This window comes from Vanessa tameamea, chromosome 13, assembly GCF_037043105.1.
Source record: "Vanessa tameamea isolate UH-Manoa-2023 chromosome 13, ilVanTame1 primary haplotype, whole genome shotgun sequence".
NCBI classification, from domain to species: domain Eukaryota; kingdom Metazoa; phylum Arthropoda; class Insecta; order Lepidoptera; family Nymphalidae; genus Vanessa; species Vanessa tameamea.
Window position 1 is genome coordinate 4,568,881 of NC_087321.1, and position 16,917 is coordinate 4,585,797.

The window sequence follows — 16,917 nt, forward strand, 5'->3', positions numbered from 1 at the left end:
GGATATTGGGTAAAATATTATATTCAAATCAAATTTGTATCTATCTAAAAGTGAGTAATATACTTAAAAAGATTGTAATTCGATCAAAAATACCATATTGACCAAACGCATTAGTTTTAAGAAAAAAACAAATAATCATTAAAAACAATGTTTAATTTGTTGAAAATTAATATTAAACAATAAGCACATTTTTTTTTCATCTAGCTCACTTCGGCAAAGTAAAAGTCGTGTAATGAAGTAAATAAAGTTGTATGCATGTTTTTCTCTTTAAAGATTCATCATTGTTTCGACGTTTAGAAGTTAAAGATAAATGAAAGTTAAATCGTGGTCTATTATTTTGATAAAATTCAAGAATAACAGAACAGTATCAGGTTTCATTCTTAGTTAATAAACGAACAATCTTTCGAGACTAAAACTTAATTGGAACAATCAATTCGACGTTTGTTATTAAGTAATTGTATAACTTGGAATAACTTAAATTAGAAACCAAATACCTAAGCTTTTAATTTTTATTTGTATTATGTTTGAATTAAAAGACAAGTTTAGGAAGATTTATTTATTGTTTTATTTACAAATCATCTTATGGCTATTTGCTTTGGAGAGTCCAGATGTTTTTAGTTCACTTCTTTCTTCTGATTATATTTTTGCCAAATGCTTAGAGGAGTGACTGAAAAAAAAAAATCATTCATTAGCCATCGGCGTAGAAGCTTATTTTCAGAATAATATTTATTAAATGGCATATAATTAAACTGTTATTCTAATTATGAATGTCTGAAATTATATGAAATATTATAACAAATATTAAAACTAGTATGAATAAAAAATTAAGCACATCAACTGACCTGAGTTCCTCTGTGGATGGCGAGAACCATATCATACTCATTGGAACCGATGGAGATATGCGCACGGCCGTCGTTACCAACGGTGATTGTTTTGCCAGTACAGGCATTGTTTATCTTTTCACCAGAAATTATGTCACAATACCTACCAGCTGGAAGGCAAGTCTGAAAAAAAAATACAATATCTATAATTACGCCACTAAACTCCAGCTAATGTCTTTAGGAAACTAAGTCACAATGCAAATGAAAGAAATTATTAGTTCTTTTAGATTGCTTATATGATGATAGAAACCAGCGTTAATCTATCAAACTACTATTCTTAGTAGTTATTTTTTCGTAAACAATACAAATACTTTATATTCCCTGGACAAAAGTGGTGCAGCTAGCGAGAAGTAGAAGAAATATATCTGATATTGACAACTTTATATGCAAAGGATTGATTAAAAATGGTTTTAAAAATGGCTCAATATTTTAAAACTAAAATACCTATATAATTTAATAAACTCAATAGTTTAAAAAAGAGGCTCAGAAGTTTAACGTCCCATTAAAAGACATGACTCTAATTGTCATAATAGTGTTCTGTTTAGTACAGACGAGTATGACAAGTAACAAAATCTCATAAACTTCAGTGTCACTAGCCAAATTTGTTTCCATTTGTCCATATGTATAACTTTGATATTTAGTAATGATCATAAAATATATCAAACCTGCAAGGTTTGGCTTAAACCCCAGTTGTCGTTGTTGAAAGCAATAAAAGCTTGACCACCGCGGCAGAAGGCGATCTGATTGCTGCCGTTGTCCCACCAGTCGTTCACACCAGTATTACCAGCAACGTTACGGAAGCCAACCATGCCGGCAATTTGGCGCCAGCGATGCTCACAAATCCATCCATTACCGCAGCTATTATCCTATTCAAACATAAAGTATGATGAAATAATTACTTAATATGATTAAAATAATATGTGTGTGTCAAACGGGTTATGACAAAAGTACGCAATTTACAATCAGAATAAAAATTATAGCATCATTATTTTTGCGATAAATTGTTATTATTAATTTAGTGTTCATAGTGTATTATCATATACCTTAATTGTTATACATATATCAATACTTACGGAGTTAATAGATGGTGAGACAATGTTGCCGTTATGATCCATCGGTGGTCCAGCTTCAGTGTCATGGAAATCGTAGCTGCTCATCAATTGTGGCTGACCATAAGGATGGGCCAACATGAACGCGATAGCTCCCTTATACTGCTTGGATCTTTTGTAGGTCAAGATGTTACCACCAGCACCGTGGCCTCTTTGGTTGTCGTGGTTATCGATGAAGGTCAAAGAATCACCCGAGGCCAGAAGACCCCATTGTGGGCCCCAGTTGGATAACCATCTGTTGTTGTGTAAAATTATGCAATTATAATAATTATATATTTTTAAGAGTACTTGTTTTCTAATTTTCTTGAAAAAAAGAATTAATTGTAACTAACCTCAACTGGTTTTGTTGGGAGAATGCCCGGCTAAGTTCCAATCCAAATCTAAACTCAGTTACTGCAGCAAGTGCAATGTATTCATTTCGGCTTATGGCCTCACCTCCTAAATCGATCACTTCTTGGAAGATATACGGACGAGCGCCAGATGGGAAGCCATGGGCCGTATTCAGATTATGGAGACGACTGTAGATGACGCTAAGATCTCCGGGCCACATGTGCTTAGCAGCGTCGATTCTGTTAGTATTGGTAATATTCGATTATATATCCTGATAGCAGAATTAATTTTCAGCTAGTTCTTCTCTAACTTGATTATTGGCATTTTTTAGCTATTTATGATCTATCGATAATTGTAAACATCTATTACGATTCTTAATTTAATCGATGATACTATTAGAAATTATAGATAGGATTACAAGATATGTTCTTATTATTATTCTTGAAAAAATTACAAGGATAAAAAACACGTAAAATTATAAGTAGCTGTCTGAAGATATCTTTCAAGCTAAAATTAATTCTTCTAAAATGAATATCTCTAACCTTGCATTTACTTTTAAAAAAGTTGCTTAAATTAACAGTCCAATTCACATGCATGAATGTATATTTTTAAAGACACTTCAAAGTCTTGAATGTATGTGAAAACTTACAAGTTTACTGGTTTGAGAATCAGGTCATGACCCAAAAACGTCGTAGAACCTATACCATCTTGTCAATGTACAATGACATACTCATGTTTAGCAAACATAAAATAAGAATTACATTGAAGAAGAATAAAAATAATTGTGACATAAATAAGTTTACTTCATTAAGTTTTAAAGTTTTATTTTATTCGTAGTTTTTTTTTTACATTACTCAAGTCTAGTCTAATCAAGGGTTAAACATTTTGGATGTTAATCAATATATGTATATAAAACTCTTCCGTTACTGAGTGGTTGAGTGACTGAGTGACTGACAGACAACGCATAGCCTAAACCACTGGACCTAGAGACTTGAAATTTGGCACACGTATACCTTGAGTATCCTAGAGGTGTAATAAGAAGGGATTTTTCAAAATTCCCACGGGATAGGGAATAAATGGGATTTATATCTTCGAACCAAAGTAACTCTATCTCCGTAACTATAATTATTAGGGGTTTCAAATTTAGCACGCAAGTAGGTTATATAACAACAACTATAAACTATTTTTGGGATATTTCGGAATTCCCAAGGGATAGGGAACAAACGGGAATTGTATTTTTTTCTTGAAAGTCCTTAGTCCTAGAAACTTGAGATTTGGCATGAAGATAGTTATTATAGCGCAATAAACTAAAAAAAACTGAAAATCATGACTTTTTTATTTTTATTTGTTTATAAAAATAACCGATATAAATTGATCCCACACTGCGTACATTTTGCTTAGGAGCAGGGCTCTGCTTACATAAGAAAATTGAAAACTTGAAAAAAGGGAAATATCTTCAAGCATCGTTCGCTTTTGGTAGATCTATGAGCTATTTACATACCTATAAAATGTAATATATAAATTTGTATATGGAACCCTCGGTCCAAGAGTCCGACTCGCACTTTATTAGGTATGTAGGTGAATTATTATTCTGTTTATAATTAGTTTATTAATTTATCATATTTATTTATCATTATAATTATTTATGTAATAATATAATATGCATACACAATACACACCGACATTACAGTTCATATATTTATTTTCATAACAATCCATACTATATATATTATAAATTTATATATAATATTATAAATGCGAAAGTAACTCTGTATGTCTGTCTCGCTTTCACGTCAAAACTACCGATTTAAATGAAATTTGGTACACAAATAGTCTAGAGCCTGAGAAAGGACATAGGATATTTTTTATTTGGAAAAAAGTGCTGTAAAGGGTTGAAAAGGGGGTGAAAGGTAGTAAGTTGTTGAAAGTATTGTCATTTTTAGAACTAGAAGCATAAAACTTATATTTTATGCTGTACACTTAAAAACTAACATATCACGACACTCACTAAGTAGCGAAAATCTTACCCCTAAAGGGGTGAAACAGGGGTTAGACGTTTGTATGAAAGTCCGTATTTTATTTAAGTTAGAACATGAAACTTTATTTTTGGGATACTGATTAAAAAGGAGTAGATACATATTTAAGCGTTTCTAGATAATCTACCACTAAGGGGGTGAAATAAGGGTTGAAAGTTTTTATGGGCGTCAGTAATTTTTTAAGTTAAAAACATGAAACTTTATTTTTGGGATACTGATAAAAAATGAGTAAATACGTGTTTAAGCGTTTTTTATATTCCACCTCAGAGGGTGTGAAATAAGGGATGAAAGTTTTAATGTAACAGCTAGTAATGATATAAAATGTTATTGTCAAATACAAGGAGTTTCGATGTCACAAATGATAATATTTGTTATTTTGACATATCTAAGCTAAATAAAAGAATCGCTCGTTTGAGATTTTTATAATATTTAACACTGTAGACCACAGCTGGGTCAAAACTTTTTCTTCTCCTAAAGGGATTTGTAGCTTATTCCTACACTATTCCAGGAGATTGGAATGTATTAACTCCAATCTTTTTATTTCATCAATATATAAACAATATTGAAGTACGTGATAACCGGGTCTCATTAACTCAACATGTAAAAATGTAATGCCTTACCTGAAACCAGCAACGCCCAAACTGATGAGATGATTCATGAAATTGACAATCTGTTCACGAACATATTCTGATCCTTGATTCAAATCTTTAAGACCTGATAATTCACAGTTACGTACCTAAAAAGAAAAACTATATATCTAAAACTATACTTAAACTATAAATCTAAATTAAACTGTATCATGACTTCAAAGATCTAAATTGTGAATAAAATGATATACCTCATCGAATAAACTATAATAAAATGATGTTAGAAGATAAGCTACTGAATTGAATACTGATCACAAGGTTACACGTGTTAAAAAAAATTCATCGGTTTAATAAATAACAATTTCTCAGGGAGACCTGTATATCTACTTCCTCTTGATGTTTTCCTTTAGAAAACTCTTGTACAAAAGATCTAAGAAGGTTGAAATGCTTCCGCCCTTACGAACTCCATTAAAATGAATGATGAAAATATGGCTTAGATTATGCATACTTATATTTTCTAAATAAGGCGACTTTGGCTATATTTTGATATATTTAGTAAAACATTGGTTATTATAAATAATTCAGATATGACTTTTTTTTTTATTGCATATTAAAATCCCAGTACTTTGCTATTCACTACTAATCATACTATTCGTACCAATATTTCTATACTGTATATTCTAGTCATACACGTCCTAGACTATTATCTAAACAATAAATTCGAATAAATCTTCTTATCAATATAATACTAACTCTATCAGCACAACAGTTATAGTCGTTGCCAGAGATGACACAGTGAGGCCAGTTGAAATCGTTTCTTCCGTAAGGTACACCTGGAAAATGCCAGTCACCGAAATTGGCGGTACTACCTCCTGTGCCAACGTTTTCGTTCCATGTTCCAGTCATGTGATTGATGATGGCGTCCACGTAAATCCTGAGAGAAAATACCTTTTATGTGTATATCTTATGTGTTTATCTGTTTAAGGTTAGTAAATTTAGACACCGTTTGATAGATAACAATTAAATTTGACCCATATATGCGTTTTATCATGGAGATTTTTTTTCTGTTAGTCCTTTGTTTCCGATCGCTATGGATAATGTTTATACAGAGGCCTCAAAATGCACACAAGTACAAACAAACTTGTTATAATTAATGTGAAATCTCTCAGTCACTTATTAGTGACATTCTAGACGTAAATGAGGCTTTGGCAATATAACGTAAGCATAATGTAATCCACAATGGATCTCGCAAAATTAAATGATTCATACACAACTGTGGTAAATGGCCTTACTTAAAAAAGTTACTAAAGGATGTTTCGTTAATCACTCTTTTCTCTCTTTCTGTCCTAATAAATTTTGGATTTGAAAGACGAAGACAAAACCTTGTTCTAAACAATATTAGGAGTGTAAATGCAATAACGTGGTTATTTAATATTCATAGGTTATTAATATCTCATCAAATATGTCATTTCGGTTCGCATACCTCACACCAGCGTTGTTGCAACGCCGCACCATATTGGCAAATTGGTTTTCGTTACCAGAACGAGTGATCAGTCGATAGGATATGGGCTGGTAACGTTCCCACCACGGGCGATTCCTCGACCAAATCACCAAGTTCTCATTAGGAGGGGAGATCTAAAACAAAAGAAAACAAAAATGAAACTATACACCATTAAAATTAAATGCCTTAACTCTTTAAGTTATTACATTTTTAAACGAATGAATACTTAGACAAATCAACATACTCCTAGTTTTATCGCGTTTTACTTAAATTAAAGTTCATAGTCACGTTTCAATAAAGGTAATGTACGTAGTTTAATCTTGCCATTTTATTTTTATCTGGAACGATCCTTTTACAGTTAATTAAATTTCCGAACATTTATTTAGTAAATTGACTCCCGTGGAATGACCACTAGAAACGTCTTTCGTACCGTTCGGTAATCAACTTTCAGATTGCCGCTAATACTATCCTTATTTGTAGGGAAAAGTAACACGTATTCAATTAAGACCATTAAGATAAAACTTTTTTATACTTTTTACAATATATTCTGATTTTTAAGTTAAATGTATATTAGGTATAATATAAATTATGATTTCATGCATTTGTTTTTTATCTATATTGTTTGAAATAAATTCTAAATAAAAAAAAAATATATATAATTCTTCGCATTCCATAAATTATTAAAATAAATAGACTAAATAGTTATCGATTTTTTTATGCCATATCTAGGCTGACTGGGCTACCTGATGGTAACTATTTGTACTGCAAGAAATATTAATCATTCCTGTTAAGAACAACGTGCCACCGACCTTGGAAGTAAAAGTTGGTTTCTATTCTGTATAATAATAATTTCCATCATCGACATCTGTATCACTAGTACCAGCTTGCACTTTGACATACTAATTTCCACAGAGAATAAATGGAATTAGTAGGTACTAAATATTATGTTCAAGCCGTAATATATTAATCCAAGTTCATGAAGTTGATATTTCCTTCACGTTATACTCATTATAAACGTCTTAATCAATCTTGAACAAAAAAAAACCTATTATGCCAACTTCTTTTGATCCCTGAGGGATTGAATTTCGAAAAACATTTTTTCAAAGTACTTATACCTAAATGCTAAAAGAAACCTACTTGCCAAATTACAACTTAGTTTATTTTAAATATTCGCGTACGTTTTTACAAATTTTAAGAAAGAAAGAAAGAAAGAAAAATCTTATTTTCTTTTGTGAAACGTCATAACCTAAAAAAAAATTAAATATATACAACGCGACAATTATGAGTATTTAATTAATATTAAACACTATACGATATATTAATTAAATTTGCTTGCAAGATGTAATCTTACCGTGAAAGTTTCTTGTAATGGAATACATCTTAAACAAGATTTAGTAATAGGCTCAGCGTCATAAACAATGCAGGTTTATGCGGAACATTTGTTTACGCAAACATAGCACTAGCAAGATTGCTTTGAACATATTATGTCATTCTATCCTTAGTTAAGTGATGAAGAGGATAACGAGATAGCTTTCGTGTCAACAATTTAAGCCACAACGATACATTAAAGGTAAACTAGATAAACACAACCTACTTTAGATATAAAATAAATCACTTTAAGATGGTAGATAGAACAGGTACATCTGAACTCTTAACGTTGCATGGGCTTTGTGCAAGCACGTCTGGGTAGGTACCACCCACTCATTATATTTTCTACCACCTAGCAGTAGTGGTAGTATCGTTATGCCCGGTTTGAAGGACGTATAAGCAAGTGTAATTACAGGCACAAGGGACATATCAACTTAGTTCTCAAGGTTGGGCGAGCATTCGACCATTAAATGGTTAAAATTTCTTACTGCGGGAATGTCTATAGTGACTTAAACTTCAGGTGGCCCATTTGCCTAACAATTTTATAAAAAAAAAACCGAAGAAGGGCTCAAAACTACGTGATCAGGTTTTCATGTGATTTAATTGTGTTTATAATTCATCTCGTACTCAAGGAAAAAAGAATATCGCTAAGAAACTTAAAAAGTATACTGAATGAAAATATACGTCAACTTGCATTGAAGCTTGCGGTGGAACATTCATAGACTGTTACTTTGTTACTTTAAAAAAATATAAAATATATACAAAGTTCATTAAGAAAGCACCATTAATTGTTAGACTATCTTTTATCTAAAAATTTTTCAATCTCCAATGTTTCGGATGATAAGTTCTGAATAGGCTACGGCTTTCGTTGGCTCAAACTGCATGAAAAAAATCCTTTTGAGATAAGAACAAGAGGGATTGCTTTGAAGATCTAACATGAACGCTTTGAAAACTAGATGTTTGTAAAGCTGAATTCAAACTGATAAATATATTGTAGCAATACTATTTTTTTGTTAAAGTGGCATATTCGATTAGGTTTTTAAATATTGTTTTATGTTTATTGAAACAAATTCATTGATTTCAATATATTCAATATTGTTTGCTGTTACGTTCTCAACAAATTACATAACATAAAACTTTAGTGAATTACAGTACAATACATACAATTTCCTCATTTATCACATTGAATAAGTTATTTTTCTTTATTTAAAAAAATAGTAATACCCATTTTTTCGGAATTTCAATTAAGCTTAAAGCTAGTGCTACGACGGAAAAAGACGAGAGCCCAAGGAGTCAAGATCGAAATTGCCGTAACATTCACGCTTAAATTATACTTATGGACTTACAAAAAACTGTCGTTCTTATGTTATGATTAGGACAACATTTTCAAATATTCAAATCGTATTACCTGAATACCGCCAAATCCGCGCGGTCCAAGGAACCTTTCACACTCAGCCGCAATGTCGTCCCACTTCCACTCGAAGAGATGGACCATAGTGGACCGCCCAGCAGCATAGTGGGGGTTTTTGTATGCCACTGCCACGGCGGCAGCTGACAGTAAAAGGATGAAACGCATCATCCTGATTTCTGTAAACAATATAAAGTACATCAATTATTTTCTAATACATTTTAAAGTACAAAACAGGACGAACTTGAATTTCGAAAATAATTCGCTGTTCTGTATATAATTATGAGTGCGCCTGTTGCGTTCGATACTTTCTGAACGAATTGACCTATCGTGAACATGCTGTTACAATATATGTATATTTTTGAAAAACAATGTTGCGTAGTTACGCTACAATACCTATTCTAGCTTGGGCTAAAGTAACTTATAAATTCTAATTATGAATCACGATGATTAATTAATAAATTAATGTTATAGTAGGTTTATAATAACTCAATGGTTGGGGATATGGTTAATTTATTAATTTATTTAAAAGTCTTACTAAACAATCTTACACAGAAATGTGATATTAAAACAAAAAAAATTACTTAAATAATTATGTTTTTTTTTTATTATTTTAAATTAATCAAACTTAAATGTGTTATCAGCGTTCTATAATAATTTTAAAAAAATATAAACTTTTTTATAAATTTGATATCAAGCGCCGTGACGTTTATTGCTAGTAATTTATATATACGAAAAGATTTCTGTTCGTTTTAATTGTTACGAGTATATATAAATGTATTTGTTGTGAAAAATAAACACGAAATCAGTTTCGCTAGTTTAATATTATAAAAACTCTATTATAAATAATTAATCCTCATATTATAATACTCTTATGATAAATTTCCGAAATTATATTCTAAAGGAATCCCAACAAAGGATAATTTGTTTTGAAATAATAGAAGCGGAATACGTTTGGGAAAACAGATTCACACTATAAAATGGTGTTTTTCAACTGAAATCGTTGTCAAATTCTACGTTTGCAATTCTTCAGAAATTCACAAACAATAGAACAAAATCTCATTAATTACAACTATATCTTTACCTCACAAAAGCTAACAAATTTATTGTTATTAATTTAATCTATTATTAAAATGACGTTAAGTCATTACTAACCTGTGATGTTTTATGGTTAAATGTACCTGAAATTATTGTATTTCTATATACATCCTAATTCTAATTAACTATATAATTAATTTTTTTTTTTGTAAAAAAAAAATGATAAATATCCCGTTTTAAATACTGTTAGTAATAATTAATTTTGTTGTTAATTTATCACAATTGTACAAATACATTTAATCTAAATGAGGATTTGTATACAGGGAATAACTTAAAAAAAAAAATACTTTGAGACAGAATTTTCAAAAGCATAAAAACTGCATCAGATAGAATGTTCTAGACATTATACTCTCAACTGTAAATTGGGTTCGAATCTGAAATACTCGTTACTAAATTATAATATTTTGATATAGATATTATCAATATATTAGATTCTCATTAACAAACCTTTTATAAAATTTGTAGGCGACATTTTTTTGACAAAAATGACTAAATTGAGATGCCATTAAATACAAATCACGGATTTTCATCAGCAGATATCAGCAGATATCTCTGTAATGCGATTTTTTAATCACATTAACATAACAGGAATGGTATAAGGTATCATACATTTCAGGCATTATTTGGAAATAATAGTTTTTTTTTTTATTTGCTTCTGTAATCATAACAATTATTTAAATTATTCTCATAAAAATACAAATAATTCAAATCACCAATTTATCGTAATCGATAAAAAAACCGATACGTTATACCTTAGATTTATCTTCTAAAATGTAATTACAATACCAAATTTATCGATATAATTACATAACTAAGTAGCTCCTTTAAATTTATACTACATATTTCAAAACAGATTAAAAACAATAAACTTGTTTTCAATACACAGCTCACGTTAGATTAAATCCGATAAATATATTTGATTTACAGATATCACGAAACAAATATTCGATTAATTAATCATTAAAATATTACAAAATATAAACCAAGAAACAAAAGGTATAAATTTTAATAATTATTAAAATAAAACTGCAAATTCATTACGATAGTGACAAAAATAAATCTTAATTCGTATTATTTTTTTAACTAAGAATGGTTATTCTTATTTGACTCATCGGTTTGCCATTACAAATAAAAATAATTAAAATTAAATTAATTAAGAAATGTTACTAGGATAGATTGGCGTTGTTAAAAGTAAAATAAATCTTTCTTATAGAATATAGATGCAGTAGTTAAATCTAAATTTTTTTTATCGTAAAAACAGGAAATCATAAATTTTCATATCATTGATTTACGTAACAAAATATTAAAACGTTATTTTATGATATATTTTTTAATCTGTTTCGCAACGTATCGCTTAATTATATATTTATAATAAATATTTAACAAAATAGCAAAAAAAAACACTATTCACAGCCAAATTAAGTGTATCTTTGATTAAATCAGCATCATTTTATCATATCCTTATTGCAACAAATCATTGTGGTTTAAGGTCAATGACTTTATGAAAGTAGCCTATTACAAGCAAGTTTAATCCATATCCAAATTAAATGTAAAGCTACAATCAATACAGAATTGAGGTTCTACCGAGAAGAACCAGCCAGAGACTCAGTAATTACTTATTATCATAAATCAATTAACATAGTTAATATATCTACATGGCATAAAACAAAGTCGCTTCTCTGTACGCTTAGATCTTTTAAAGTACGCAACGGATTTTAATGCGGTTTTCATTCAAGGGGAAGGTTTATACGTATAATATATTATAGTAAAGAAAGACTGAGCAATTCAACCTTCCTAGCCGGCAAAAGCAAGATTTTTTAAACGTTATTTTGGTTATTTTTCAATGATACTTTTGATTAAATTATTTCATTTTAATAATAACAATGATAAACTTATATACCGATCAATCTAGACAATCGGTGATACATAAACTTACAACAAGCTGATAATTGGTAAAAATTGTTCAAAATATAATTGTAAATAAAATGTTGAAGTTCTTCACCATTCCTATGTATGGTTTTTTTTTACTGAAGGTCAAAAGTAAAAAAATATTTATTACTTGTATGGTTGGTTGTTGAATTGGTTAATTCCTAATTTATGTATTTATTAGAATAACCTCAAAAATGAATAAGAACATTAGTATAACAGACAATTGTGTAAAAAAATATATAAGAATGTGAACACTGCCGAAAAGAACTGGCAAGAAACTTAGAAGTGTCTCTTTTCTATCTACTAATTATTAAAATCAATACCATGTCTAGTGAAACAAGTTTATTTAATTTCGTATAAAATAAAGTCACGATTCTTTATACAAGTTTAAATTTAAAATGCATTTAGTCACACCTTGCTACAAAACATAAATAAAAATGTAAGTATTATTTTATTTTTAATATGAAAATTAGGTAACAACGTGGAACAACGTGAAATATTAATCGAAATAACTTATGAAAGTATTTATTTATATTTAATTATTAAGTATATAAAAAAAATATAATTAATTATCAAATAAAATACAAAAATAACTCACCTTAAACTATAACTTATTATTCGATAATATTATCGACTGCGCCCTCCAACGGCGATTTGTATAATATATAGTCGGGATATGATAAAATCTCGGCTACTTTCTCGATGTATTTTATCGTAACCCCCTTAATTCGCGATAACGAGAATATCACTAAGCGTTTTTAATAACAGATTAAGATAAAAATAAATACCTACATACGAATTGTTTTAAATACCTATTGTAGTGTCACATGTCGTGTACGTTTTGTCTTTTTCGTGTTTTCACAAATTGTTTAGACGATTCGTTTAATCTAACCTACGTAGCCAAGCAAGACGTTAAAACGACTCCATAATTATAAGGATATCGACATAGAGGTATGCAATGCTCTTTCATAATACTTGTATTAATTTCATAACTTGTCTAATTCAGTATCTTGAATTACTTTTTGCTTGGTGGTTGAGCTTTGTGCAAGTCCGTCTGGCTAGGTAGCACCCACTCATCAGGTATTCTACCGCCAAACAGCAGTAGGTACTGAGTATTGTTGTGTTCCGGTTTGAAGGGTGAGTGAGCCAGTGTAACTACAGGCACAAGGGACATAACATCTTAATTCCCAAGGTTGGTGGCGCATTGGCGATGAAAGGAATGGTTGATATTTCTTACAGCACCATTGTCTAAGGGCGATGGTGACCACTTATATCATCAGATGACCCATTTGCTCGTCCGCCAAACTATATTATAAAAATAAAAATAAGATGAACAAATAAAACTGAAAGAGACTTCCAAAGTGTTTATGACAAGTTTCGGATACGTTATAATTTTCTTCTATTTCACACCTCTGCGCAATTCTTGATAGGTATTGAGATTAAGCGTATTGAGGAGCGAGATATGCTTACATAAACATAATAACATAATCAGCCTGTAAATTTCCCACTGCTGGGCTAAGGCCTCTTCTCTTGTTGAGGAGAAGGTATGGAGCATATTCCACCACGCTGCTCCAATGCGGGTTGGTGGAATACACATGTGGCAGAATTTCGTTGAAATTAGACACATGCAGGTTTCCTCACGATGTTTTCCTTCACCGCCGAGCACGAGATGAATTATAAACACAAATTAAGCACATGAAAATTCAGTGGTGCCTGCCTGGGTTTGAACCCGAAATCATCGGTTAAGATGCACGCGTTCTAACCACTGGGCCATCTCGGCTCGTTGAGCTATGCTTGGAGTATCTTAAATAATAAGATCAGAAATGAAATGATAGCAAGAAGAACTAGACTGATATAGCTTTCACAAATAGTACATTGGTACATTTAAGGGGCTGTGAGATCCAGCTGGGAAGACCAATGAAGAACCGAAAAGGTCACTTTGATACGAAAGCCTGGGAAAAATCTCTTTCCATCAAAGGATTAAAATTGCATGACTCATCTCAGGAATTATTATGATAAGCATGAAGTTATTGAAGAACATTTTTCCAATAAACATTTTCAAATATTACTAGTTACTTCGAGTAAAGGAACGGTCCTTTCATTTAACACATGTCAAGTTTTCAATTTGTTTTTCTGTTTTGATGAAAATCAATAAGCTCTTTGTACTACAGAATCATTTCGAGCAATAACGCGTCGACTCTATCAGCCTTCAAAGGCGGCGGATTACATGAAATTGACATGACATGGAGTATAACGTGAAGTCATTTAGGACTTCACGACCACGTTATACATTTAAGCCTACTCTGGTACTAAGCATACCAATAATTTGTACCGTTCATGATTTTAGTCCAAAAATTAGCAGTGCCCGCGACTTCGTGCGCGTTTGAATTTTAAAAAAAGTTATCATTGTAGCCTAAGTTACTCCTTATTTACCAGCTATCTGCCAAAGTGAAAGTCCCGTCAAAATCGGTCCAGCCATTCCAAGTATTAGCCGGAATAAACAAACAGACAGACAAAATATGAAAAAGATTTTATTTTGGTATATGTACTGTGTATTGAATCAATCATTTAGTAAGAAGTGGTTATTTTAATATTACAGACAGACACTCCAATTTTATTATACGTATAGATATTAAAAGCGTGTTGAATTTTATCCATATATTAAAATTATAAATTCAACTTTATAACTTTTAATTTATGATAGGGCTTTATTTGCATAAACCCCGGGTTGGTACCACTCATCAGATATTCTACTGCTAAGCAGCAGTACTCAGTATTGCTGTGTATTTGAAGTGGTGCATTGGCGATGTAAGGAATGGTTGTTTTTTTACAGCGCCATTTTCTATGGGCGATGGGGACCTCTTACCAACAGGTGATCCTGTTGATTGGTTGGTTGGTATCCTAAAAAATAGGTACAATTGATAACGGTGCACCATAATCACACACGTCTATGAACGCTTACGGACTTTACGGATAACATATTTCATTAATATATTTTAGCTGTTTAGGACCTCTTTGTATACCACATTGGTGTGTATTTCACCCCTTAGGCTAGAATATCCAGAAATGTTTAAATACGTATCTTCTATTTTTTAATCTGTATCCTAAAAATAATGTTTTATGCTTCTCACTTCAAAAATGACGGACTTCAACCTTTATTTCATTCCCATAGAGATAGAATTTACAAAAATCCTTCCTTAGTGGATATTTAGTCAATAAATTAATCCTACGCACCGAATTTCGTGGCCCTAAATTTAATAGTTTACGGTCGGCGATGATGAATCAGTCAGTCAGGACATCTTATTTTATAAGTAGAAAAAGATACAGCTCTCAACTTTCCTTTCAATGATGACTTTTACGATACAGCTCGTACATCCAGCTTAACATTAATTCGTAGTACTACCTTACAAAATACGACCATGCCAAACGACGACATTACCATTGTTATTACAATGCTAATGACACTGTTCCAATAGAATCAAATAAAACGAATTAAAAAAAAAGATTTTGGTACCTACTTTGCTTACTGTTTAGTTACTTTTTCTAATTAACTGTTTCAAATAAACTGTAACAAATTCTTTAGGCAAATATGTTTATTCAATATAATTTAAAGTTAACGTTAATTTGACTTAATATATAAACCTTTGAAACATTATCTTAGCAGCGAAAGTTAATAATGTGAGATCACCATACTTCTGTAACACAGGGGATAGCCAGCTGATAAGATTAATCGCACAATGTCGATTTTTTAAATACATTTTTTGGAACAATTTTTTTTAAATAATTTACAAGCTAGATCTAAAACTTGCCGTAAAGAACCTCATCATTATAAATAGTAATCATTAGCAACATAAGTCTGGTATGTGCGGCTAAAGTAATACGGTAATGACGATAAGCGATGACAACAGGATCCAATCGCGTCACAGAGGATAGCAGCTCATTATCGTTTAGTAATTACGCATCCGTCTAATGCGAAACGCGTCGAGATAATACTGATTTTGATTACTCTATGTTGATAATAGATTACTAGTATATTGTTGTTCGTGTTATTGAGATATGTCATTTAAGTTTTGATATACAACCTATTTTGTAATTCATCTCATTTGAAGAAAAATATCGTTCAAAATCGAAATCCAAACGTTCTCCTAACAAGATCAGAGGTCTTCGTTCAATAGCGGGACGTTTATAAGCTCTCATTGTACAAAAAGTATGAAAAGACAGTTGAATGAAGATAAAGAATTCGTCTATTGTATCCAGCTGTCAAAAATATTCTCTTGAAATTTCCTCATTATAATTTCTTCCTTTCCTTTGGAAGGTCAAATGCTCGTTTATTTTTCCCTTAAGATCAAATTAATACTATTACTTCTTCTATAAACAACTAGAACAAACGAAAGCATTACTGTATTTAATGTTTTAGTATATAAAATAACCTATATTAAAATAGTTGTTATAGTATATCATAGAATCATAATGATCTGTGAATCGTATTACATCATCTCGATCATCTCAATTTCACTTTGTGGACTTTTTAAATTTTGAATATAGAATATATACCAAAAATTATAAGCAACAGATAATTTAATGGAAGCGAAACTATTTTATAGAGTGAACCTTTTTATATTAATATAGTTTTTCAATCTCTTTTATACGGGCTATGAAGATCGTGACTC

The 16,917-nt window shown here is 30.8% G+C and overlaps 1 protein-coding gene across 1 annotated transcript in view; it reads right to left on the reverse strand.

The window, feature by feature from the left end:
* Nucleotides 1-541: 541 nt before the first annotated feature.
* Nucleotides 542-16,917, reverse strand: part of LOC113397956 (alpha-amylase 1-like) — a 43,971-nt gene continuing 27,595 nt past the window's right edge. Inside the window, exons 2-10 of the mRNA XM_026636488.2 lie at nucleotides 9,221-9,399; nucleotides 6,427-6,578; nucleotides 5,697-5,877; nucleotides 4,977-5,092; nucleotides 2,323-2,559; nucleotides 1,955-2,225; nucleotides 1,547-1,747; nucleotides 843-1,004; nucleotides 542-667 (exon numbers count right to left, since the gene is read on the reverse strand). Of these exons, the coding sequence (XP_026492273.2) occupies nucleotides 656-667; nucleotides 843-1,004; nucleotides 1,547-1,747; nucleotides 1,955-2,225; nucleotides 2,323-2,559; nucleotides 4,977-5,092; nucleotides 5,697-5,877; nucleotides 6,427-6,578; nucleotides 9,221-9,391 (1,503 nt within the window). The 5' untranslated portion in view covers nucleotides 9,392-9,399 and the 3' untranslated portion in view covers nucleotides 542-655. The remainder of the gene's footprint in view (nucleotides 668-842; nucleotides 1,005-1,546; nucleotides 1,748-1,954; nucleotides 2,226-2,322; nucleotides 2,560-4,976; nucleotides 5,093-5,696; nucleotides 5,878-6,426; nucleotides 6,579-9,220; nucleotides 9,400-16,917) is intronic.